Source organism: Streptopelia decaocto (assembly GCF_964273445.1).
Source record: "Streptopelia decaocto genome assembly, chromosome: 15".
Lineage (NCBI taxonomy): Eukaryota > Metazoa > Chordata > Aves > Columbiformes > Columbidae > Streptopelia > Streptopelia decaocto.
In genome coordinates, this window is record NC_138670.1 from 4,954,984 (window position 1) to 4,981,013 (window position 26,030).

Below are 26,030 nucleotides of genomic sequence, written 5' to 3' on the forward strand. Positions count from 1 at the left end.
GCTTCTCAGCCGAACCCACATCCCATTTTTCTCCCCAGACCCACACAAAGGCTGCTGGGAACAGCAGGAGCATGGAGCCGGCGTTGGTTTGTGCCAGGCAAGTCAGGTCCCCTCATGGCTAATAAATAACTCCCCGTGGTCTTGCTTTTATTTATGGGGATGGAGAAGGGGAGGATGCACAAGTTGTCGGCCCCTTTCCTTGCTCGGTGCATGGTTCATGGAGCATCCACGCCTTGGAAAACACTTTTATATGCTAAATCTTGTGAGGTCCAAAGAGCTGATTTTCAGTCCTGCTGAGCTCCAGGTGTTCAAAGGGGTCTTTCCCCAAAAGATGAGGTGGGCTCATCCAAATCACCCTGTGCTCAGAGCATCTGCAACAAAGAGCAGGCTGGAAGAAGGGATTGATATTCACAACCAGCGCAGCCCTTGCCAGATAAATCAGATGCTGCCGGGACGGGTTGTTTTGGCACGCCGGGGCTTGTTGTTCGAGTGCCAGCAAGGAAACATGCACACGCATGTGGTATTTTTAACCTGCAGTTTAATTGCAAGGGGTTTCTCTGTGGTTTAAATGGAAATTGCTGTGCTTGATTAGCAAAATATATGTTGAGTTCATTACCGCCCCATCAGCTGCTTCCCCTGTGCAAACAAACTCCAGTGGATGCGAACTCCCGTTCTCCCTGCTCGTGAGCAGGCAAAAAAGTCGCTGTGATTAGTTAATTATTTCCATCTATATTTTAAAATTTTTTGGGCTATTTCCCCAGCTCCTGGAGGGCTGAGTTTGAAACCCCATTTCTCCTGGAAAACATCTGGCTTGGAACACAGGTTGGCGCTGGACACATTGATCCAGCCCGTTAGGTGCTCCTCTTCGTTACAGCAGCGAGCAAAGAGCATTAAGCCCTTCCGTTCTATGGAAATTAAGCAACTCGAAGGAAATCTTACATTTGTCTCTAACCTGGGAAAAGAGCCTCAGGCTTCACAGGTTTAGTTCCCTGGCCCACATGGGTTTTTATTGGTGTTTATAAACTATGAGCACTGGGTTTTGGGAGGAGGGGAAGCCCAGGGAAGAGCCCCCCGCACGGCTGCGGATCCGGTCACCTCCTGTGCTCCCATGGAGGAGAAAGAGCGTTTCCCAGAGCTGAAATCAATCCCGATGTGACCAACGAGGTCATGGCTTGTGCCTCGTTTCTGGAGATGGGCACATGCAACGTGAGTTTGGATCTGGAGTGACAAAGTCCTGACCCAACCAGCACTGATTCCGTGCGCTTGCCCACTCGCAAGGGGAGGGACGCCCCATCTCAACCCGCTACTCAGGACAGTTAATTTTGGCAATAAAGATGCAAACCAGGCAGTGCCTTCACTCTGCAACACCAGGGACTGGCTGAACGCGTAACCTAAGATTTGGGTCCCACCAGAACTTCTCCCCCTCGTCTCCATCAGAAACCACTCGCTCTTTGCCGACAGACCCTCCCCGCCGGTGGCTTCCACGTGTCCTTGTGGGTGACAGGTTTGGAAGAAGGTAATGACACGAAGCGTTATTTCATCGCCTCATCCATCCCTCCCTCCCACGTCCCAGCCCCAAGGAACGGCACCAGTAACCCAGCTCACCACCCACCAACCTTACCAGTGCCTTTGGCATCAAAATCATTTTGGGGCAAATCTTTTAGGAAAAGGTCTGGGGTGAGGCTAAAGCTTCTCATTTCTCAGTCTCCGGAACGCAGCTGTCGCCCAGCCAGAGCAGTTTTACTCTAACAAGCAGATAAAGCCTTGAAATCTTGACTAACAGGTTCAAGTATTACAGATTTTAATTGAAGCTTGTTCGACGCGAACAGACCCAACCTTTGCCAGCAACTACCCGAGGTGGGGGAGGCGACTGCTCGCTAACTCGGGCTTCACCACCATGATTAAAGCCAACACTTTGTTGGCTGAAAAGCGCATTGATCCGAAAATTCTACTTTTCACCTGCACAGAAAAGTTCTTCTTGTATAGTAGGTTTTTCTATGTATTTTCTGTATGTACTGTACAAGTAACTTATTCTTGAATAATGCAATTTTACCATAATATTAAAAAAAAAAATCTGCTCTTAATAAACTGTTTTTAGAACTTGTTTCTCACTTTTAGTCTGATTCTCTCGAGGCGCTTGGATGCTATTTTAACCCATACTCAATTAATGGCTCCTAAAAGCCAGAAAGCCTTAGAAACCTTGGGCAGGCTGGTCCTTCTCAGAAACCGCGTTCCAGGAGCCCCGACCAAGTCACCGTCACGCTCTGCGCCGGCCTCGTGCCCCCCCTGCTGCTCCATTAAATGACGTTTGAGTGCACTGGAGGGACTGGGACGGAAGCTCCAGTGGATTTGTGTTCCCCAGCGTGTTTTTCCCCAGGGATGGTAACTGCTGCGTCCCAAAGGTTGTGCAGACAACAGGTTACTAGTCCTGCCTCTGATGTGGAACTACCACATAGCCCAGTTTAACCAGTCTCTCTTGGTTAGCTTGCGCTGTATGGACTGGCTAGGAAGGCCTCAGCACTTTACAAGCAGTTGTAACTACTCTGCGCGTTAGCGCAGCAGGTGACGGTTGCTTTCTCACGTCTTTCCCCCCCATCTTTCTTAAAGGAACGCTTACCCCAACTTCTTCCTTTCCTTTTCTGCCGCGGTTGGACCAGACGATCCTGGTGGTCCCTTCCAACCCCACATTCTCGGTTCTCCAGCAGCACCTCGGCTCGTGCGGTTTGACCCTCTCGCTCCTCAGGGCCCCGTTGTGACACCTTTGTGACAGCGCTGTGGAGGCCGAGGTGTTGGGAATACACCTGAAGCCCAGAAATCCTTTACAACCTTGCACTGAACCCCAGATTTGAAACCTTTGGTGTATTTCTGCACCACAAACACACGCAAGGCTTACCCGACGCTCCGTAAAACCTTTGCTTCAACAGGATCGAAAGCCGGAGATGAGACAGTGGTAAAACAAGACACAAACACCGAGTGGGTCAGTTTTTAAAACTTTTTTTATTTTTTATTTTTTTTTTAAGTTTTTATTTTATATTATCTACAAAGTAAAAGTTTTCTTAACTTAAAAGTTACATCACTGTCTCACGATAGTGATTCTCTCATCAAACGTGATTTATAAATAATAATTCATCAGTTTGACGATTAGAATTTTTTTTCTTACTGAACCTGTTTTCAAGTTTAGTTAGAAGTAAAAGGGATCTCCGAGTCTTGATTTTTAGTGATAATAGCAGCAAGAATCACTCTTGTTACTTCTTTTGCTAGCTGATGAGTTCATAACTTTGAAGGGTCAATAAAAAATAAATAACTTCCAGTTTTCAGCAAGCAGAGTTGGGGCACTTGCAGGACTCAGATACAGTGCATGGAATTATGGAATAGCCCACAAGTTCCTAAATGCCTCTACTCAGTCCGAATCTCTCCCACTGCAAGATGAACTGTTAGCATTCCTAGTGGATGTTACAAGAAATCAAATTCTTTTGTTTTGTATTTTTTTTTTTTAAAAACAAAATAAAATGAAATTCTAGTTTTCTGTGCTTCCAGTTGGCAGAAGCAGTAGAAGGAGGGTATTTGGCCTACAAAAGGTATCCAGCCTTTCAGTTATTCCAGATGAGCCTTACAACTGCTGTTGGTGGTGGGCTTGTACTGTAAAAAAAAAGTTCAAATGTAAATAATAAATTGGCAAGCCACACAACAGTTTGCTAGTCAAGTGGTCACAGGACAACTACTGAGCTCAACTTTACATTTTATTTTTAATTGGTTTTCTTTTTCCTTCTTTTTTTTTTTAATGAACACGACAAACCCTGCGTATATCAAGATGTCCTTTGGATGGTTCTTCCCCTACCTAACCCCTCAGCAAGCAGCCTCGTCCTGCTCACACATTCCCCGAGAAACAAATCCAGGTATCTAGTTCACTACAAAAGTTTAGAGGCTGTTTGGAAACAAGTTACAATAAACTTAGGTCAAGGTTAAATTTAAAGCGGAAAGAAGTCATTACAGCACCTACTTTTCCCAAAATTAAAGCTGCAGGATATTATTCTGAATTAAAGATTAGATTTCAGTCGTCACTTCAGTCATTAGAAGTCTAACAGCCTTACTCCCACGCAACATTTTCACTCCTATATTCACGACCGATCACTTTAAATTAAATAAACCCCCAGATCACTATAAACAGGCTACACAGACAGTCCATCCCCCACGGCAAAACCTGAACAGAACAGTCCCACAGCGCCGGCGTCCGCGCCGTTATCCGCTTCTCTACTTCCGCTAGAGAGAAGCAGATTTTTGGCTAAATTAGCTAAATTTCGTACGTTTAGGCTCACAAAACACAGAAGGAGTCTGCCCTCAGCAGCCTGCCACTCCACAAGGACATCTTAAGGTCTGGCTTTTGGTTTTTTTTTTTTGGTTTTATTTTTGCTTTTCCCCCAAATCTGCTTCACAACAGTTCTGACCACTCCGACCTGGCTCAGTTACGGTGCAGGTCTCGCGGGCACACACTCCTCACCTGAAGGGTGCGTCATATAGGGGAAATGTGTTGTTGTCGAGACGGGAATGGGCTGTAGTGCACTTTGAGCGATGGCGGCTTGGGGACCACCAGGTGGTTGTGTCGTCATTAGCATCATTGGAGCATGGGCAGTTGGGTGAGAAGGAACCATTCCTGACTGTACATGAGCCTGAAACAAAGAGCTCTTTAGTATCATGGTCACAAGGAGGCATCACTCCCGGCCACATGACTGGCAGAAGTTTCTTTCTCCAGCTGTACCAGTAAATCTGGAGATGTACTCCGTTTTAACTAGATTAGCTATAGGGATTAAGTCAGAAATCTTAACATAAAAATAATTTTAAAAGAAAAACAAAAAAGGTTCAAATCCTTACTGCTGGCTCTGAGTCACATTCTCAATTTTAGCCATTTGGACAGTGAGCGCTGAGAGAAAGTGCCAGCAATCAACAGTGGGATATTAAAAAAGAAATCAAACACCTCAGCAACACATCTTCAAAACATTACTGTCAGTAACCTGCATCAAAGCATTTCCTATGCGGAGAATGCACCGGGTACAGATAGGAATTTCACGCTGGGATCTGGCATCGCTTCCCCAGCTGCTCCTCGCACAAGTCCTGCCCCCAAACCGCCCTCCCCAGGGACCTGCGCCCACACCACTGTTCATCCGAGCAGCCACTCCGAGTGATTTCATCCCTTTGTACTGTTAATTCAGCTTTGTTCTGTTTCCAGTTAAGATCATCACAGTAAAGGTCCTTGTGTAATCTTAGGTCTCAGCAGAAAAAAGGCGATTAATCGTTACGATGGCTGATCGCCTTCTGGCAAACGAGTTCAGCCACTTGTCACTTGGCTTCTTGAGCTCAGAGCAGCTTGTGACTCCAGAGGTCATCAATTTTTTTGGTTTAAAAAGCTAGTAAACGCTAGTTTCTTCAAAACACAAAAGATTAAGGAACTCTCGGAGCTCTCAGGGGTTTCTCTTGGGAATAAAAAAAGCAAAAAAGCATCTGTATCTAAGGTTTGTTTTGTCCTTCTGCCATATCCCATTAGCAGAGCACTACGGTGCAGGAACTGGAGCCTCCCAAGTTTCACATGCCAGTAAAGACAGATAGCAGGTAGTGGCTACAATTTTATTTCTTAAAGACAAAAGGGTTACTTGACTCATCACAGACATTCCTCAGACTCTTTATCAGACTTGCACTGTATTAGTAGCACTCAAGAAGCCTTTAAAGGCAGGAACTGCAATTCAGATCTCACTCTTGCTCTAAAAAAGGCTTAGAAGATAAGGCTGCGGAACAGAAATACCTTTCAGGATCAGCACCATTTTTACTTTGACAAACATGCTATTATAGCAGCCATCATCATAAAGCAGCTATTCATACAGCAGCCGTATTCAACACACACATGGGACAAAAATTTTCTGCTGGGGCTCAAAACGCTTTGCAAATTGGCAGCTGACAGTACTCTGTAATGAATTTTCAAGTACTGTTTCTCAAGTGAGATATCTAACCACTCAAGATTCATCTGATAACCTAAAGGGAAATTCAACTGATCCCCTGGTGTCAGCCTAACTGAAATTCCTACTACATGGTATTTCAAAATTGTGTTCGGAAGTTGGAAATGAGGCTGCTAAGAAACTATTAAGTCTGGTGATGAGTTAACATCCATTTAAAATTTCTTACAGAACTGTAGTTATTCCTTCATTAGAGATTTCTGAGGGACTACTTAATTTTGAAAAGTCAGTTAGTTTGGTGTAAGTATCATGGATGATAGACTTCAGTTTTCATACTAAAAAAGGACAGCAGAAGAGACTGCGCAAGCCAGGAGTCCTGGGTAAGGCAAACTCTGCCTGCCATTGCTAAACAACCCTGACCGAGCAGTCACTTCTGACTGAAAGTTCCATCTGATTTACTTTAACGAGGTTTTGCTTATTAAGCGCTTGGCACACAGAAAGGAAGGCAACGGTCACATCCTATAGTGCAGGCGTGGGCCTGGCCATGATGTATACAGCATAATTCAGGGCGTTTTATCTTTAAGCTGACCTTGAAACAAATGTGTTTCACATTTCAACGTGCTGCTAACCCAGGAGCTTCGAGACCCTCTGAAGGGCTGCGTGAAGGCACCTGGAGAAACTCTACAACCCCGGCATCCACACCACTGCTGTCACACCAGAGCGGAGCAACTGATCTTGTTTTGGGCAAAAACCAGAGCCTGGGAGGACAGGGCAAGATGCCACAGCGGTAGTTGAGTCAGGACATCCTCTCCTTATCCTCCCACAGAACAAAAGCAGAGAAATAAAAAGCCTAACGGATTAAAAAAGCTAAAAACTCAACATCAGTAAAACGATTCCTAAATAACTATTAATTTGTTGGCTTAACTGACTGTCCCAAGGACCAGATTCAATCAGAATTCTGCAAGGGACTGGACAGCTATTAGACTAACGTCCCTAATTACAGTTAGTCATGAGATCCCAAACTACTGTTAACCTGTATGACAAGGTATAAAACAGACACCAAGTACTCAGCCTGCAGAAGAACTGTGCAGGAAAAATTACTGATTAATTGTCCATTCCTTGACAAAATACACTAAATCCAGGAGATTTAGTAAACATCAGAAAATCTTTGTAACCCTGCTTTACACAGAGGTCTTGATTTATCAATCATGTGCTTCCCTTCCCAAAATCCTTTTTTTTTTCAGTGAGTTGACCATAAGAGAGCAGTTAAGAGAAGTGGGTGTCTGATCCTGAAGCAAGGACTGGTTTTTAAGTTGCCCAACAAGGACAGGGGATCTCCTGCATGAGCAGTTCGTTCAGAACCACACACAGACACACACACACACATGCACACGCTTTTCTTTCAGCAAGGATTGTCTTGCAGTCATCTGAACTGAATCTCACCTATCTCCCACTGCAGTGCACTGCTACTCCCTAGTAATGATGTGTAAAATCTTTTATTGGATGGAATCGTATCAATTTGACTACAACGCAGAGCTTAAAACTGCCACCAAGGGCAGCAATTCAGCCTTCCTCCACACAGCTCTCACCTCCAACCTTTCTGTATGCCAGCTCTTCCTGGGGTCATTCAGTGAACTGATTTGACTGAAAATTTGCCTAAACTGGGGGCTGGGGAGGCACATTTCAGCTGAATCATGTCCCCAGTCTGGTTTGCTGCATGGTCAAACAGTTCTGTGAGCAGAATGGTGGGGTGGGGCAAGGGTGGGAACCGGGAACTGGGAAGAGAGCTCAATTTCTTTCAGTAGCAGTGCCACCTTAAGATGTCTTCATTAAACTACAGCTGTAGATGCACTGAGTGTTGGAAGCTGAGCTCCGAATATCTTGTAAAATTCTAAATAAAGGCAATGTACAGACAGAAACCTAAATAACACAACAGGTAGTCTTTGCTGAGAGGTGATAGAATGGAAATCACTTCAGCAGGCCCGACTGTCCTAACTTTTGTGGCATTAAGACATTTAGTCTTGAAGGTTGTTAAACTGTGTTTACCTGGGGGACATGGGCCATGTGTGGCGGATTGGTATATGCAGGTTGAACATGGGAGGGATGAATGGTGAAGACTGTTTGTTGTGCTGTAGGAAAACTATTTTGTGGAGACTGCGTATTGGAGCCTGGCGTCATGGAAGGTGGGGTTGGAGCTAGACCTGCGTGGTAAATCGCCGACTGCTGCTGTGGGTTTGCCAGGTGGAGTGCCTGAGCAGCCTGGTGCTGATGATGCTGCAAAGAAGATAGAAGATGATTTAGGTTATGGTCTATAAGTGAGACACGTTTATTCTGTAGATCAGAGTGAGACAGGTTTGCAAAACCGCTCTCGATAGTGAATAGTGGCACATCTAGGGATCACCCCATCTGCAGTCACGAGGAAACTAATTTCAGTTCCATCAGGCTCATTTTCTCCTTGCACTAAGTTAGTTATGTGAGCAGGAGCCTGGAAAACAGAACCTACACTGACAGGTAAAAATAAGGAGACCCTGCAACCGTGGGGCTGGACATACTTCACAGCTGCATTTAGCAGCCCAAAGTTACTACCAGCAGGTAATTAAGGCACACAGCACTATCGCAAGACCTATTTTGACTTCAGCTGCTTGTCTTTGGCAAAATACAATCAAACACTTCTCAGCATTTATCTGCTATTTTCAGTTGTAACTCCAGTCATATTAAAGCTCTGATAAAATCACAATCCTCCCTTAATAGGAACATGGAAACAAGCTATACCTCATCCCCTGCGAAGAGGGAGAAATGAATGGCTGGACTCTTGATAGTGGTCCTTACTACGGAAAAGAGATTGCCACAAGTTTCCCTGCTAGCTCATCCAACAACTATGTCATGAGACCACCACCGAGCCACTGCACTCAGAGAAAAATTACATTATGCAGCTCTACTTCCTTCCTTCCTTCCAAAAAACAGAGGGGAATCTAGACAACTCCTGCATGAGATGTGCCACATGCAGTTCATCTGGGCAACTGCTCCATCTTACAATTTTTCCTCTCAAAGAAATCAATATATCAACATGAAACATCAGTCTGATGCAATCCCTTCCAGTAGAGCCTGTTATATACAGTGTAAAGACATTCACTCCCTTGAGCTGTTACCTGCACGGGGCTGGGAGCAGGGTGGCTTCCAGCATGTTGGCTTTGCTGCTGGCCAGTCGGGGTGGCAGAAGGCTGAGGATGCGGAGGATGCGGATGCAGGGTAGCATTAGGGTGGGCATACTGCTGAGCAAGTGAGCCGGTGGAAACTAGGATGAAAAAGAAGAATATTTAACAACAGGTACAGAACATGCGTCTCGTCAAGTCACCATCTGCACTCGAAGATTTTGCAATATCTCAAACATACTGTAAATAAATTCCCTCCCCCTTCTAAGAAAAAATATTTATCTTGCAAATAGCTGAGTATCTTACCTTGCTTTTGTGTAGTTTGGTTTTGCAGGAAAGTCTATAAATAACCATAATTAGACAGTTCATCTTCCCTAGCTTGACAATGTAACAGACACTACATAGAAAAAAGCAGTATTCCATCTTTTTTGTCAAACAGACCAGTTTAAAATATCAAATTTATCATTTTCATACAATTTAGTTTTTCCTGAAATATACTTTTCAAAGGTGTTACAAGCCATTTTTATTTCCACCATCCAAAAATTCTTTGGCCTTATACCTGGCTAACCTCACCATGCTACTCTTCTGGAAATTGCTCACAGTACAGTCAGTGTAAAGTACATACACTGCATGTATGCTTAAAAGCTATAGGGACACACAGTATATACGTAACAGCGGAGGAAACTGAGGCTGCTTGAGCATCAAATTTTTGCTGAAGCCAGTATCTTGTACTAAAATAATGTCCCTTCTCCCCCCTCAAGGGAACGTTCTGAATCACCACCATTCTGTGAGCTTCTCAACACTGCCAAGAAATTCTTAATTCCTTGAAACAGTAGCAAATAAGGTACAAAATTCCAAAAAAGGAAAACAACAACATAAAACTTTCACACCAGTGAAACCGCATCTGTTGCTACAGCCGTACCAGTCTCCAACAACAAACTCATATCAACAAGTCCCTCCTTGAAGAGTCCTGAACTGCTCCGAAACACGCCACGCTAAATTGTGGGGTTTAATTCTGAGGGAATCGAGCAAAGTATGAAAATCCGTAACGTCAGCAAATCCAGCATGCAAGTGGAAAGTGAGACCCTAAGAAAACGCATCTATATTGGTTTTAGAACGTGTGCAACAAGCAGTCGAGTTTGCAGCTGCGCTCCGGCCCACGCCGACACGCACGGCTCTCTCCGCTGTTACGGCTTGCCAAGAGTGGGGCTCGTTTTGCTGACAACAGCGCTAAAAGACAAACGGTCTAAGCGAACCATCAGCCTGCTCCTGACTCTGTTTCCTGCAACTATTCCTTATTTGTTCTGGTACCTTTTTGTCGTTCTGACAAGTTCATTGCTGCTTACTCTCTGTAGGGTTACGGCTTTTTTTAGTGGGGTTTGATGACATGAGAACTCGATGGCTTCTGAAGTGCCTGTCTGCAGCGTACCTTTAGAAGTGATGGGTTTTTGGGGGCTGTTTTCTTGCCCTCACAAACAAACCTGAAAATCAGGGCACAGGGAGAAACTCAGAGTGTGACTGCGATGCTGCAACCACCTGCCCCGTGTACTCATGGCTGTGAGTCACGGTATCGCGCTTCTCCAAATAACCGCGGCTTCTGAAGAGTTTTGCTGTGCTGGGCTCTAAGTTCACGAATACACAGAACTGCTTGTGTGCATATAGGGATGAAAGCCAAGATGGGTGGAGAAAATGGATAAAAATGGAGCTGCACGTGAAAGCACAATGCTGGTCAGCAAAAACAAGTCTCAAAGGGACAGCAACCCCGGACACGCTACTGCCCTGTGCAAGTCCTCGTTTTCCTCCAGCTTGGTTTGCTAGAAAGCTTACAAATACTAGTTCTACAATATTCCAACTCCCTAGAACATATCTAGGCAGGGGTGTTTTTGCCTAATTGAGATTTTTCTCCCCTATACACGCCACTGTGAAGGTCTCTATGTAGTAAGTGCCTACCCCACTGAACTTAATCCCGTCCTGCTGTCTTGAAAGCTCCATTAAATCTGCACCAAGCAAATGGTCCAGCAGTTATGTGCACTACAGTTCCAGGCTATTAATGCAGATGAACTTCAAATACATTTGTAACCCCACATTCCTGCAGTTTGAGTTGATCCTAACACGCTCATGCATGAGCCTGTGAATGGACACGCACCCTCATGCACTATGAGCATTTCTGATTCAGAGGGGTTTGGAAAACACCTTGATTTTTCCTATACATACTGGCAAAACTACCAGTATCGTCTGCCATTGCACTTTGTTTTGCTTTCAAATGCAAGAAGAGTGGGGGTTTTTTTTCTGCATCACTACTAAAATTATTTTGCAGCAGCATCTCAACCATGTTTCTATTTGACTTCCAACCACTGCAGTTATGAAGTTTACGGTTTCCCACAGTAGAAAAATTTCTCAGCCTCATTATTATACAACACTCTGACAAAGTCCAGGAGTTATTATCTCTGTCAAAGTAGTAGAAATAAACTGCAGAGAGGGATTGACTTGTTTGCCGAAGGGCGTGCTACCAAAATCCTGCTCAGCTCTCATCCTGCTGCTGCAGGGCTGGCACGCCTGACTGCAAATTAACTTCAACCCCATTCAGGGGGTTTTAAAACGTATATGAAAATCAATTCCAAGTTGTAAGATATTCAAGGCTTCCCGCGTCCTGCCACATTACTTGTTAAGAGCCCCCAAAATAATGAGGTGCTCCCTTAAACCATTTGTGTAATTCATCTTTTGTTTCTTTATAGGAGAGAATAATAAACTAAGTTATTCTGAAGCAGATACATTATACAATAAAACTTCACAATGAAGAATTTCTCTCTTAAGAAACCAGTTAAACTGAGGAATAGATACAGATACAGAAGTGGGGGGAGGATCAAGTTTTTGTCATAGCAGCAGCTCTTCCATAGCCTTCTAATATCTTTGATCCACAGCTTTGCATTTAAAGTACCACATTTTTTATATTGAAGAATTTTTATTTGCCTAGCTTCTCCTCTCCCCCATTTTGTCTTTAACAAATTACTCCAATAAGCTCTACAAATTAGGTTAAAACTAGTTCAGAAGCTGCTGCAAATTAGGTTGTAATAGCAATACTAAAAGTGTCTTTCAAAAAATGTTACGTGGATACTTATCTAAATCCTGTACAAACACTGCATACAAACCAAGAACAGTTCGGGACGAGCGGCAGCAAGTCTGAAACATGTGCACAGATCATTGGTAGTTCAAACCCCGAGTTCAAACTTCAACTCTAGAAAAGTAAAAGGTTTTCCCCGTTTAGCTGGTGCAATGGGCAGCTCTTGACAAAGCACTGAAATCTGCGGAAGAAGCCTTGCAAAACAGCCACGAGAGATTCAGCTGCTCGGCCGTAACTAAAGCACTTTCGCTGGGACCTTCTGTCAAGAATTTGTGCCTGTTCATCACAACAGTTCACTACAGATACCAAACGGCAAACGAGATGAAACAGGAGGCGAGGAAGAAGAAAAAAGAAAAAGTATTGCAAATTATCCAAGATTTTCCCTCATTCTCATTACTTTGGAGATTTTCCAAATGGCCATCTAGTCGTGCTGAGAAAGCACGACTCTAGGAAAGCACAAAACAGCTCTGCGGATCTCCTTGCTGCAAGTAACCTCCGCTCATTCCAGCAGAAACACACGGGTTTTCTCACCATTTATGCCTCACATTCCTCTCTGCAAGAAACACTCCCTGGGCCAACTTGCTTCGTTGCAGCATCTTTTCAACAAGTTGTTTCCTAACGTAATATTGAACTGCACTAACCTTGCCGGGATACACAGTGCAGATAAGCGATTCGGTAATGAAGTGAGCAAAAATATCAGATGGATTGAATTACTGAATTCGACTCTACAAAAGTGCAACCCATTTTTCTGAGAGGCAAACAAGCAGCAGGCAGCCACCAAACCCACAGAAGGAGCTGAAATCAAAAGAGGTGAGAGCAGCAGAAATCAAGCAGAGCTCCCAGCTACAAGGGTATAAGCAAAAAACATATAAATGTAATTTCATATTTTCCCTGGTAGGAATTTTAATGCTGCCAATGGTGGTCATGGTTGGTCATGGTCCCAAGATGCACTGAAGAGCCTATTTTCAAGAACTGACCAGTGCACAAACTTCAAAACTATTGCCAGACCCAGTAAGATGGTGAGGATAACTACATTTAAAAGACCTGAATGGTAGGAAGCAAAGAAATAGCAAATGTTTCTTTCATAACACAAACATTTCAAGAAGTAATTTTACACAGGTAGAGTGGACTTCACTTAAAAGATTATCCACGAAAGGAACGAGCTTTTTAAAGTTATTTCAGTGCACCAAACCAAGACGCGTGAAAACAGGACAGGTCGGCATCCCACAGCACCAGTTCACGCCGAACAATTTCGGTACAAGAAACACAGGAAGTCTGTTCCAGAAGAGATTTTTGGAGAACAAGTGGTATTTCTCACATCCCTCTTGCATGAGCTAACTTAAAAAAACCAAACGAAACTAAACCAAGAGTGCCTGGCATAGGCTGCATGGGCTTGCACACACAACAGGACAGGAGAATGGTTGAAATATCCTGGGAACTTCAGTCCTTTGCCATATCTTGGGTGACAAGGACGGTCCATCCTGCAACCATCCCATTTCTCCCCAAACCAGCTTCCTCCAAGTGCTAAGATCACCAATATATAAGGCAGATTTTTTTCCTTATCTGCCCTTCCCATACAGGCAGGCAGCTGGAGTCTGCGTTAGCTGCTGTGCGCCGAGCACAGAGAACATCAGCCCCTTGCCCGCCCCTGCACTGACGCAGGTCACCGGCTCGGGTACCACCGATACCTAACGTTATCTGCCAAGGAAGCATCTACACCGGCACGGAGCCCTCGTCTGGTTGCTCTCTTTATTATTATAATAACAGCAGTGAAGTAACTCTACAAAAAGCTTCCTTCATCTCAGCTGCAACTCAAGTTATTTCCTCCCAGGGGCTCAGAACTTGAGCCACAGCTTTTTACAGACAAGAGGCACAAGACACTTCTCCTTTTCGGACACAGATTAACTTCCCCAGTTTTAAAATTCCATTTGGGCTGTGAAAGAAAGGGAGTGAGGCTGCTGACCCAGGTTTTAGGCAGAGGTTCTCCACATGCAGCACTCAATTCTGGCTGCAGACGAAAAGACTGGGTGCTAAAACTAAATTATTCAGCATACAAAATACATTTTAAAACACTGACAAATCAGCTTCCTGTGGTCATATAAATCTGTTCAACAGCTTCATGTCCCTGTCCATGGGAAGGAACCTTCCTGTGTTTTCCACATACTGGTTTGGTGCAAGGAAACTTGTTCCCTCAACACGTCCCATTCCTTTAACATCTGTTCTTTAGTAAGTGCTTTTTCTGTACAATCAAAATTAGTACAAAAAACCCAACTCACTGGCAAAGTAGAAAGAAGGGCCTGTCTCCTTGCTGTATGGTATTTTGGGACATGCTGAATTTGGGAAATAGAAAGGTAAATTAGCCTCTTGCCACGTGCATACTTCCCGTCTTCTGGAAAGGTCAGCATCATTTTTTTTTCTTTTTTAAAGATTGTAGAACCATGCAGATATTTTTATTTACTTAGGTGCTATTAGAGCTGGATATTTAGTTTCACAAATGAGTGGAAATGAAACAATACAAGTCTCAGGTAAGCCTTCCTTCTACACTGTGACACTGAGGTCTTCAGTTCTTAAGCAACACAGAAATAAGCTTTATGTCAATTAATGGTCTATTACAGTCCACTGTAATGAGAAGGTTAAAACATAATTACATTAAAACAGAAATTGGCCCCTTGCTTTTTCAGCTATATCACTGCCATTCTTAACAGTTCCAAGACACCTTTGGTGACTGGTTCACTCTTAGTCCCTGGAGAATCCTCTGAAGTTTATATTATATCCACCATTGTACTATCAGGGTAATAGAATTTACTCTACTGCTGAGACAGAAACCAGATAAAGTTAGAGACAACACCAGACCAGTAAAACATATGCAGAAGGGGAAAAGGGAAGGGAGAATGGGGACAGGAATGAGAGCACAAAAAACAGGAAATGCAGCTGTATAAAACCAAGCTCTGGTTTTACACAAGGTTGGTTTTAAACACGAAAGTAAAGTTATTCAGAGGACTCCAGTTACCTGGAAACACAGGCAGTTCAGCTGCATGGTAAGATTAACACAAGTTCATTGTCACAGGAATGAATTTATCCACCCTCTACTTAGCAGAAAATTCGGTTGGTTAACGGCACAAGTTCAGTTCTGTGTGCGCCACAGACCGAGCAGTGGAACTGCCAACGTGGCCAAACGTGACCAGCCCAGGGTATCGGTGCCAGGGACATCACCCAGAGCCAACGCTCCCCAGGCAGGCACCGTGTTCTGAAACCCACAGGCCAAGAATGACAGCTCCGCGTTCAGGTACGTGTGTGCGGCACTGAAAGACGCCTGCGTTTCAAACTCCCTCCATAAGGACATCTAAGTGGCTCAGGTCTTCAGAGCTGAAGCGTTTAACAGACATTTATTGTCTGGCAGTTGACTGAAAGATAGTTGCTTGAACACTGTCCTTTCTCAATTGTGTTTTTAGGGGGAAAACCCAATGATTTAAACGCTCCTCCGGCAGGTTTAGCTGGGTCTGCGGGTGACCAGGCAGCTCAGCTGCTCAGCTTCTCTCCAGCTCTTGGCAACAGTGGGTGCGAGACAGCAGCAGGACACTGGAACCACCAGCAAGGAGATCGCAGAAGTGCAGAAATATCCCATTAAACAGCATCAGATAGAAATACTTTTCTTTAAAATGTAAGAGTGCTTATAAACAAGCGTAGGTCGCTGTATGTATTTTGGATTCGGCTATCTCTTCATGAGGCAGGAAGGAAAATAAACCCCAAACTGGTTCACTTAATGGATCAACAGGCATTTCTCTTCGTCGGCAGGCAGCTACTACTGGCCACAGGCTTTCAACTTGTCCCAAACCATTAGTGAAGATGGAGTTTCAGGTCTCACCAGAAAACATTTTATACCTTAAGAATACTTCATGAGCAGAGCCCCCCAACCCCCACGTCTCAGTGTGGTTCTCCTTGCAGACATCTTCTCTCTACCACATACGCAGGAAAAACATTGAGTGAATTTTGCAAGAATTATCTCAAAGAAAGCACTAGTACCTTGAAGGATAAAAGGGCAGCATAACCCTCTGAATCGTGATATCAACGGGGCAAAAAATAAATTTTTAAATAGATAATAATATATATTTTTTAAAATCAGATAGCAATCTTAAAGAGCCAAAAGGAAATCTGAGAACTTGTTTGAGCAGGTGCTCCAGAAATCAAAGGCAGCAGTTGGTGTTTCTCAGGAAGTTCTTATTCTGTTCAAATGAGTTTTTTAAGACAGGACCAGAATCAAAGTGCATTGGTATTTTAGTTCAAAGATACTGTGAGTAAACTTAAGGTTCCAAAATACAGAACGTAAGTTACGGATACTGTCTCACAGTCACTCAATCAGATGCGAATGGTTCCAGCATGTTGTTCGTTAGCAATGTACTCCAGAAGCAGCTTATACTTATCACCTTGGGCATTTCTACATTTTCCCCAAGCACTCACAGCTTGATAAACAGAAGTTGAAGTGAATACGTTACTGATGAACACATTTGGAGGAAACACAATCCATCTAGGCAAGGTCTTCAAGTACTCAGCACATGGAAGACTTGCAAAAATTGGAACTGAGAGTGTGCTGCACTACATCAGAGGTCGTTTCGTGTGCGGCTAACTGCAAACTTTATAAATTAAGGGTACATTGGAGCCAATTCATGTTCGCTAGGCAATAAACACACTTGCACATGGCAAGAACATACTCAAAAATTTAAAAGTGTCTCATATGGAGTTCACGATCCGGCTGGGGTGAGGTCTCAGTAACAAGAATCTCAAGCACTTGTTCATTTACTGGGAAGGTGGGAGAATATTTAGAAGAGTCACCAAGTAGTTACTTGAAAGAACACAGAAGGACATTCAATTTCTGTTAAATTAGGTGCTCTTGGAAAAGTAATATTTAATTAATGGCAGGAAATACCAAAGAATTCTCAAGTTTGACCCAACTTAGTTGTTTGTACTGGTAGGTAGTCACAGATCTAAAACAGACAAGCTGCAAAACCAACACAAAATGAGATCTAATGGTTGTAAGTCAGAATATCGGTGAGCAAACTATCCAGCCATCTGATCAAAGCCAGCCAAGGGAAGGACTGGTACTTCAGTGCTGTAGAACCCACTGGTTACAAAAGATAAGGATGGTCCACAATGGGAAATTGCCAGGAAGTCACATGCAACCACTTTGAATCAAATCTCAGATTATCTCATGTTTAGTTTTATTTTAATTAAGATTTGAGAGGAGAGTTTTCCCCAATAAAGGTCTGAAAGCCTTTGATCATCCACTTTATCGGAATTCTATTTAATCTAATGGAACAGCAAACAGAAGATCTGTTTACATGGACACCTCAAGCACAAGAGTTGAAAAGATCAAAGTAATACAATTAGCAAGGACCTGTGAGAGAAAGACTTAATCTCTACAAGTTAACTTCAGCTTCAGCACAAATGAGCTCAAATGTTCTTCCTCCAAGGGTCAAAAAAGGTTTCTCTCTAGTATTTTTGTTTCTCAGCTATGTTACCATACCACTGCAGAGAGCTGACAGGAGTTTTTCTGATGGGTAAGACACAAACTTTTAAAAATCAGAATTAATTTCACACTGAACTTCAGATCCTTAGCCTTGTACGTTTTCATGACACATCATGGACTTCCATTAAGTAGCAGTGTAAAACTAAGCACCGGAAAACATACAAAGATGTCTAAAGGTACAGAAAATCTTTTATTAGAATCTAAGTCAATAATATACGTGACCCAATAAAAGTCTTCCTCAGATGCTATAACAAGTATTGAAATGCCATGTTTTCAAGAGACCATCTGCTGTTTTGACATTTTATGACAATTTCCAAGACTTCTCACAACCTTGATTCTACCTCTTTCCATAGCACACTTTGCAGTGAGGTTTTTTTCTCTGAATTGGGCATTGATTTATCATACATTTATAATGCTTCAGAAGTTCTTTCACATTTGACTTTGCAACAAGGTAACCCACATTTTCAGCACTTCACTGCAACTGAAATATGCCCATCTGCTAATGCTGGAGACTAATTGTCAAAGTCAGAGTAATACATGAGCTGTTTCATATACTTGTTCTTGACTTACCAAAAAAGAAAGGTAAGCAACACATTTTATCTTGCTCAAACAGCAGTGTTCATCCTGTTAATAATGCTAGTAGTATCATAAAGACAGCATTTCACTAAGTTGTCAGAACTAAAGACAAGTTTTGAAACTTGAGGTCATAGCCTTCCGATAAAACAAGTCCTAGTTATAATCAAGAAACAATCAAGGGATGTTGTGTCAAGAGCATCAAGAGAACTTGAACAAACTTCTTTCAGTAGATATTCTTTAGCAGCTCCCAGGTTGAAATTTCATCTTGGTCACTGGCATCCTACTGAAATCAGCACACTTGAGTTTTCATTTTAACCAGGTGGCTCAGTTTTCAATGCTCTGCTCATCATCTTATGAAACATAAAACCACATCTATGGGTGTAATCTGAACGATACCCACGTCTGAAGCTTGAGATTAAATACAACCCTGCACAACATCAGAACTTAAAAAGTTACATATAACACAAAACGTTTCCTACCATACATAGCATGCGTCTGTTCATGCGCACCATACTGTGTTGCAGAAGAAGATACTAAACCAGGCTGTGCGTGTGTTGGTGGTGCCATCATTCTAGCGTTGCCCTGTATTACAGGGCTATAAACATGAGGATGCTGCGTGCAACAGAAAGAAGAAAAGAGACAGTTAATTGGAGAACTATTACAAAGAAATGAGTGTCATCTAAACAGTAATTATGTACTTAGATACTGTAACAGCTTGGCTTCACTAAATGCAGAGCAGACTAAAGATTTCATATTATCACAATTATCCCAATTGTTTCTAAAAATTTAAGGGTATTTTCTGTAGTGGGCTAGAAACTGACAGAAACCATTGGCATAGCTAATTTTTGCCACTCTAATAATGTAGTAAGCTTATGTATGTAATTATATATTTATACAATTACATATGGTTATTTAAAAGCCTTTGAAGTAAGAGGGGTACACCAAATAGCTTAATTTTAGAACACGTAAGTGGGAGATGTCCTGGCCATGACCTGAAAGGAATTCTCCAAAGAGCCATAAAGGTAGTATCAATAATAAATGCCAACTTCTACACTGACCTTAAAATTTCTTACAGGCTTTGAAGCACATTACAGCACCACCATAACACAGAAACTGCTCAGAGTGATCTCTTAGGACTGGAGACAACTGGGTATTTAGGACTGAGACACTCAGTTATTTCTATTTTGACGTATCACGTAGACTAGGAGAACTCTTACCTGAGATTGGTAGTGTGGCACATGCTGCACAAGAGGCTGATTAGGAAACTGTTGGGGACTATACGCAACATATTGTGTTGAATAAGCAGGTGGCGTAGCTACAATTGGAGGGCCTGCTGCCGAGGCAGGGTGCATCATGGTGCTCTGGTGATGTTGGTCTTGCCGTTGCTGTGGCATATTTGGTACTACAAAGCAAAGAGTTAGAAACATTAGAAACACAGGACAATGAATTATGATCTTCCTGAGAAGTCTGACATTACAATGTCACTGCGAGCAAGAGGAATATCCTCACCCCTCACCTTCAACCATGTATTAGAGCACGATCAAAAAGCAACAGCATGAAAAGGAGTTCTCCAAGAAACGTCTGATTTTCATCACTGCTTTTGAGCCATGTATACAGCCACAAACCCAGGCCTGCTTTTTTTTTGGAAAGGAAGGAGGTGTAGGGAGAGAAAGACTGACAAGAATCAGTAACAGAAAAGAAAGGTTTTATCAGGATACCTACAGTAATCAAATTTGATCCTGTCCCCTTCAAAAGGCTTAATTCACCCTCTATGGGAACTACTCAGCAACACTTCCATCAGCTGGAAAGCTGAGTCTGCTAAAATCACTTGTGCTTATGGCTGAGGAGAGCAGAATAAAGGTCTCCACCAGCCGCAATTTGAGCTATTCACACATTTTAAGCTCTGTGCTACCCCTCAGGACAGCGGGAGCGACTTTTAGGTCTCGGTCAACACTGAAGGGGACAAGTCAACCTATAAGAGGAGTAGGAATAATTAGAGGGAAGAAAGATTAAGAGGGCAGAGAGGTAACTTGAACAGTGTAAAGACACTGAACTTTAACCCATGCAGCTCCCTTGGGACTCTGCTGCACACAGAAGGGATATGCAGAAAAAAACGAAGTTTTAAAAAGGAATTCAGAATAGAGGAGCAGCCTCACAGAGCAAGTGAGTGCATAGCAATATATTTCTGATTAAAACAATCAGTGTTACCAACCAAAAGAATTCACGGGTCAGGCCACAGTAAAGTTAGTAGTGTGTTTTAAAAGAGAAACACATTGCAGGTTTTTGTCTTCCCTACATTCATAAAGGCTACTTGTTTATTTAAACAATTTCCTCCTCCAGTGACTGGAGCTGCAGCACTGGAACCTACCATCATGACCCACTGTATAAAACTGCAAGAAAGCATGCACTGTGTAGAATTAGAGCATTATCTGAAACATGACTATAAAAACAAAACCATCATTTTTCTGCTCCTTCGCTGCACTACACACAAGAGAGAGCATCTCGCCTCACATGTTCGGGCCTCCACAGCCCCAGGTGTCACTTGTTAAAAACACACTATTGTTAGTCCAGCTGTTCAGTTACTGCTGCAGAAGGAATGCAGAAGAACAAACTGGAACCAGCAGTTAGTTCTTTCCAGAAGAGTAGCATAGCACACTCTTTCTGAAGAAATAGCAATTTTGCCTGTTGACTGAAAACAAAACCCTATTTAAACACCATTCAGGGCTCTGCTGTAAAGCAGTCCAGAAAACCACTCCAGAAAGTTCCCTTTAAACAAACCTGTAGCATTTACAAAATACAGGAGACAATCAGCTTACCCTAACATTCCAAGTAACAGAGAGGATTTCCTGCTTGTCAAATCAGATTCCAAACCAAGCAACTCAAACGTATCATGTTTTGTCTGAATTAGTTAACCTAGAAATGTGTTAGTATTTCCACTTCTCTTTCTTAAGAACAGCATTTACAATATCAATCGAAAACAAACGAACAGGGATTAGAAAATACACAAACATTTGTAATATATACATGCTGCATGCAGACTAAAAACCAAACAGGCAGTATTATTCTCACCTTTACCTGCTCTATATGTCTTGGCTTGGTTCACTGGCATGGGCGTCATGGGAATAGGATATAGAGGCTGAAAGAGAAGGGAGAGTTGAAGCTATAATACTCCTTTAAAAAGTGAGTATGTGTCTGAGTGGGGGCCCCACTCAGCTTTGATGTGTTTTACTCTGCTATGTTACGTGGTTTAGTGAACTCTGCCTAACCTATGGTATTTTCTTGGATCACTGTGATCAAGTCTGCACGTACAAACAACTAAGACCATATGGTTTACAACAGCCAGTCAAGTAATGATACTACTGCTGCTCCACGCAATGTACTAAATAAGACAGGTTTATAACAGATTTGAAATCCTAATAACCCCTGCAATGACCAGAAACCAGTGGCACACAGCTGGAAACTAAGGATTAAGAAATAGTTGCTTTAAACTTAAGAGAGTACGACTATATTTGGAAGAGTGGGGAGGAACTCCACAGAGATTAGCAATAATTGTAAGAGCTGCTGGAATTCACAAGTGTTTGAGACTATTAGAACATCCAGGTTGAGGGACCACTGGGAATTTACATAGGTAAAACTTAACAACGTAATTGTGCCCATATTTACAACAATAATACAAGCTGTATCATTTCACTGTTTCAACTTGTATCTCCTAAATCTCCCAAACTTGCTGACAATCACCCAAGAAGTGTTAATGAATCCACAGCATCTGCTGCACTTTACCTGCACGCCTGGACTCACTGGAACTGGGTACATCATATTTGGTGCAAAACAAACAGGCTGAGTGTACACAGGGGTTGGCTGCTGATGACCCACCATGGAGGGGCTGGGCTGAGCTTGCGGACGAGGGGAGGTTGGTGTAGTAGAAGGTTTTGGCTACAAACAGAGTTCAGCAATTAATATGCAAGATTAGCTTGATTATCCTCCAAATAAAAGTTTGCTTAAAAAAATCTACTCAAAAGCAATGTTAAATAGATTCAAATAACTTACTTGAGCAAAAGATCGAGGGTTGAACTCTTTTGCATTAGGATTAAGTGTTGATTTTCTAACTTGCCTAAACATAAAGAAGAAAAAAATTGCATTGTGTTATTCTTTTACAAGCATATCATTCTATATATCTGCAAAACGCCCCAGCAATTAAAATTTTAAAGAGATGAAATACCTCATTTCCATCTGTGAGTCAGACTTTTGAGAACTCAAACAATACACGGCATGCAAAAAGCCACTCTTACTGACAGTACTCTTACTACACGTGTCCATAAAAGTTTTCCTGCTGTTAATACTACAGCTCACATGAGCCAAGAAAACACTCAAATAAGCATTTAGATACAGATTAAGCATCAACAGGACCAGAGCTCGAAATGCAGCTCTGCCAGTGACTCGCGAGATGGTTTTCAGTACAGTCACTTCACCTCTTGTTTTCTCTGTGTAACAGAGAGAACTTATATTGATCTTATCCATATAAACAGCAGGATATTACAGACTCATAATAGCTTTTTCTACAAATGGCTAAATGCTAATAACAGATGTGCTTATTCTAAAAAGCATAATTACTCACTCAGAAGTATCCTTCTTCTCCTCTTTATCCTCTTTATCTTGTTTACTTCCAGGCCCAGATGTCTGTACACCTTGTGAAGTTACCTCAGGCCCTCGTTTTTGCTCAGAACTATTACTTATCGAAGGAGAAATACTTGGACTATTAGGTTTGCTACTGCCACCGTTAGAGTTAGTATTACTGCCAGTTTCTATGATAGATTCTTTAGGGGTTGATTCTGTCTTTTCTTTAACTACATCTCTTGATTTTTCACCTTCTCGGGTTTTGTTTAGCAGTTGATCCACTGCATCTGAAGAAGAACTTGACTGTAACTGAAAAAGACCCAAGGAATATATTCAGTAAATTGAGGTACAGAACTAGAGAGAGAGACAATCTAATGCTATCACATGCACAGAGTAAAATATAGTCCCTTGGGCCTTAATCATCTGGAAATGACCTTTTAAAACATACATTCCCATTTCTACTAGAAAAGAAATCTATGAACATTGACAATGTTCTAAGCCTACACTGTGAAAGAAGGTATTCAGCCACTCAACTGACCTGTATGTTGATTAGGAAGTGACATGAAAGCTTAAGACAACCCTCTGCACTCATCTCCCTGTGTAATTTAATAGTAACACTTGAAAAGCTAACCTGATTTAATACACCATTACAACCATGAAATAAGTAATATGAATGCACCTTCCATTTTCCTCAGCAAAGCCCTTCATCTAATTTTGAAACAACTCTTCCATACAGAGTGTAAATGCGATTATTATTTGTACCTAACGATCCAACAGGTTTCAAATACTATTTTCAGTGTATAGTCAATATGTACATTTACATGTATCAGGCAATTGTACTAGCAAGAATCAGAATTGATTTTACAATATCTAGCATTAGTTCTTATAGATATTTTCATAAATTAAGCACAAACAGCAAGGACCTGTTTTCCTGTTAACGCATGCAATGTATTCAATTCACTATAATCATTTGGATACACATGAGAACTACGATACCATCAAGTTAACACACAGAGAAACTTACCCTAAAGTCATTCTTAAATTTCTTTAAATCATCAATCTGTTTTCTATGCTCTGAAACAATTGGAGATACACCTGCCAAACAGAAGACCAACATTGTCCAAGCATTTCTCATACAAGTTTTACATACAACCCTTACATTTCTCCATTTACTAAAAGGCAATGCTAACATACCTAAAAACGATATACAGCGATATCGTTCCCTCTGTAATTTGGTGCAATTCCATGAACTACGTGTGTAAGCGCACAAGAATACTCTGTGAAACCAGAGCGTTACATAACTGATGTATCTGTAGTTCTAACGCATCGCACCGAGACAGAAGCCCTGAGGTGCAGGGACTGCAGCACTCAGCTGAACACAAAGCAGCACACACAAAAAACCCTCAAAACATAACATGTCAGCGTTTCAAGGCTTAGCAATTAAAGCGAAACACTGATCAAGGTTAGGTTTATGCCTGGACTCGATAATCTTAAAGGTCTTTTCCAACCTAAATGACTCTGTGATTCCAAGTTCAACAATATGAAAATATTTTTTGAGAACTGAATGAAAAAGCAACACTGCAGAGAAAGACAAATTTAAGGCATAATAATAAGTACAGTTACAAAAAACTATGCTGGCCATGATGCTCAGAAGTATTGTGAGTGCAGCTCTAAGCAGAAACACTCAGAGCAAAGAGAGCTAAAAACCAGCCTTGTGATCAGAAAAAGGAAAAAGTGAAAAGAAATCACACCATCCACATGAGAATCTCTACACTTTGTGTTGTTGAAATGAGTCCAGCTCAACATTTAAAATTGCAGACCTGCCACTTCACAACTGCAAGACCGATTTTTTGCTGTAGAACACCCAAGCCAGGTTGCCTCCATGTCTTCCTAAGACGCTAATTGAAGCGGTCGATATAACAGGTTTAGTGCTTGGAATTCCTACATCAGTCAAGTATATACAAAAGGCTCCGATACAAACCTTTGTTTTCAGGTTTAGGAAAACTAGGAGAAGTCTCACTTGGCTTTATATTCTCCTTGTTTCCAGTTGCAGGGTTTTGCCTCTGGTCCTGAAGCCTAGTATCTTTAGCTAGAAAACAAATTGCCGAAGTTATTCTCTTATACGCAGCTCAAACTGACCAAAGAGAGATGACAAGATAGAAACAGAAGAGAGATTTAACCACCTTCAGCTTACAGAATAGAAAACTTAGGTTATACATTTTCTGCTACCTAGTTAGGACCTGGAGGGTTATCTCCCCCTCTTCTGTCTTTAAGCCAAATGAAAACATCCCAGTCAAACACACCCCTCTCATCATACACAGAACCTTAACTAGGCTGAAAAAGCCTATAAACTGAGAGCAAATTATTTTCAATAGGCCGAGCTCTTCATACAGAATGCTACAAAGATTTGAGAGTTATTAGACATTTGACTGTGCTCTTTAATGTGTTGAGGCTTTTTCTTCCTTTCACTATGCCCAAAATATCCTTTGAAACAAGCGGCCTACGTTTCTTTAAATTAGAAAACAGCCAGGCACTCACTTTGGAAAAAATCAAGTCAAACACCTATAAGCCCATACTCCTTAAAGGGCAGAAGAAATGACATGTTAAGACTTATCAAAAAGCCTCTCTCCAGCCTTAGTTTAAAGCATCATGAGAACTCACTGCGCAGTAAAATCAAATGCATCAGAAGCCTTCCCATCGTTTAGAAAGCATCTTTGCTGTTCTATAGGTAGATTCGTTGTCAGGGATTAGCGGAAGCGGCGAGGGTACCTCACCTTCACTGGAAGGGGTGACGGCTCTGTTGGACGCAGGGCTGGCGGGGGTGGGAGAGGCGGCTGGAACAGGCATGGCCACGGATTCCGTGGGGATGGCACCGGGCTGAGGAGACGGCAGCGCCGGGCCCGCGGGTGCACTGCTCTGCCTCGGGGACCTCGGCCGGTGGGTCTTGGGGGACAATCTCGGCACTACAAACAAACAGGAAAAAAAGAAAAACAATTATAGCATAAGTTTCCTCACCTGCAGCAATTTTCTTACTTTAAAAATGAATAAAAGCATGCTCTAAAACACTTAGTGGAACATTATATGGTAATTGAAAACCTGTT

General features: G+C 42.3%; 1 protein-coding gene across 11 annotated transcripts in view; it reads right to left on the reverse strand.

Annotated features, from left to right (window-relative positions):
- Window positions 1-2,978: 2,978 nt before the first annotated feature.
- Window positions 2,979-26,030, reverse strand: part of ATXN2 (ataxin 2) — a 50,768-nt gene continuing 27,716 nt past the window's right edge. For 6 of the 11 annotated variants that reach the window (XM_082066201.1, XM_082066197.1, XM_082066206.1 and 3 more), the window contains 12 exons: window positions 25,704-25,892; window positions 24,911-25,018; window positions 23,954-24,024; window positions 22,931-23,238; window positions 22,363-22,426; window positions 22,096-22,248; window positions 21,385-21,451; window positions 19,533-19,717; window positions 18,795-18,927; window positions 9,092-9,237; window positions 7,989-8,216; window positions 2,979-4,667 (listed from right to left, as the gene is read on the reverse strand). In XM_082066201.1, coding sequence (XP_081922327.1) covers window positions 4,464-4,667; window positions 7,989-8,216; window positions 9,092-9,237; window positions 18,795-18,927; window positions 19,533-19,717; window positions 21,385-21,451; window positions 22,096-22,248; window positions 22,363-22,426; window positions 22,931-23,238; window positions 23,954-24,024; window positions 24,911-25,018; window positions 25,704-25,892 — 1,856 coding nt within the window. In that variant the 3' untranslated portion in view covers window positions 2,979-4,463. The remainder of the gene's footprint in view (window positions 4,668-7,988; window positions 8,217-9,091; window positions 9,238-18,794; window positions 18,928-19,532; window positions 19,718-21,384; window positions 21,452-22,095; window positions 22,249-22,362; window positions 22,427-22,930; window positions 23,239-23,953; window positions 24,025-24,910; window positions 25,019-25,703; window positions 25,893-26,030) is intronic. The other 5 variants (XM_082066198.1, XM_082066199.1, XM_082066202.1 and 2 more) reach the window with 3 other exon arrangements.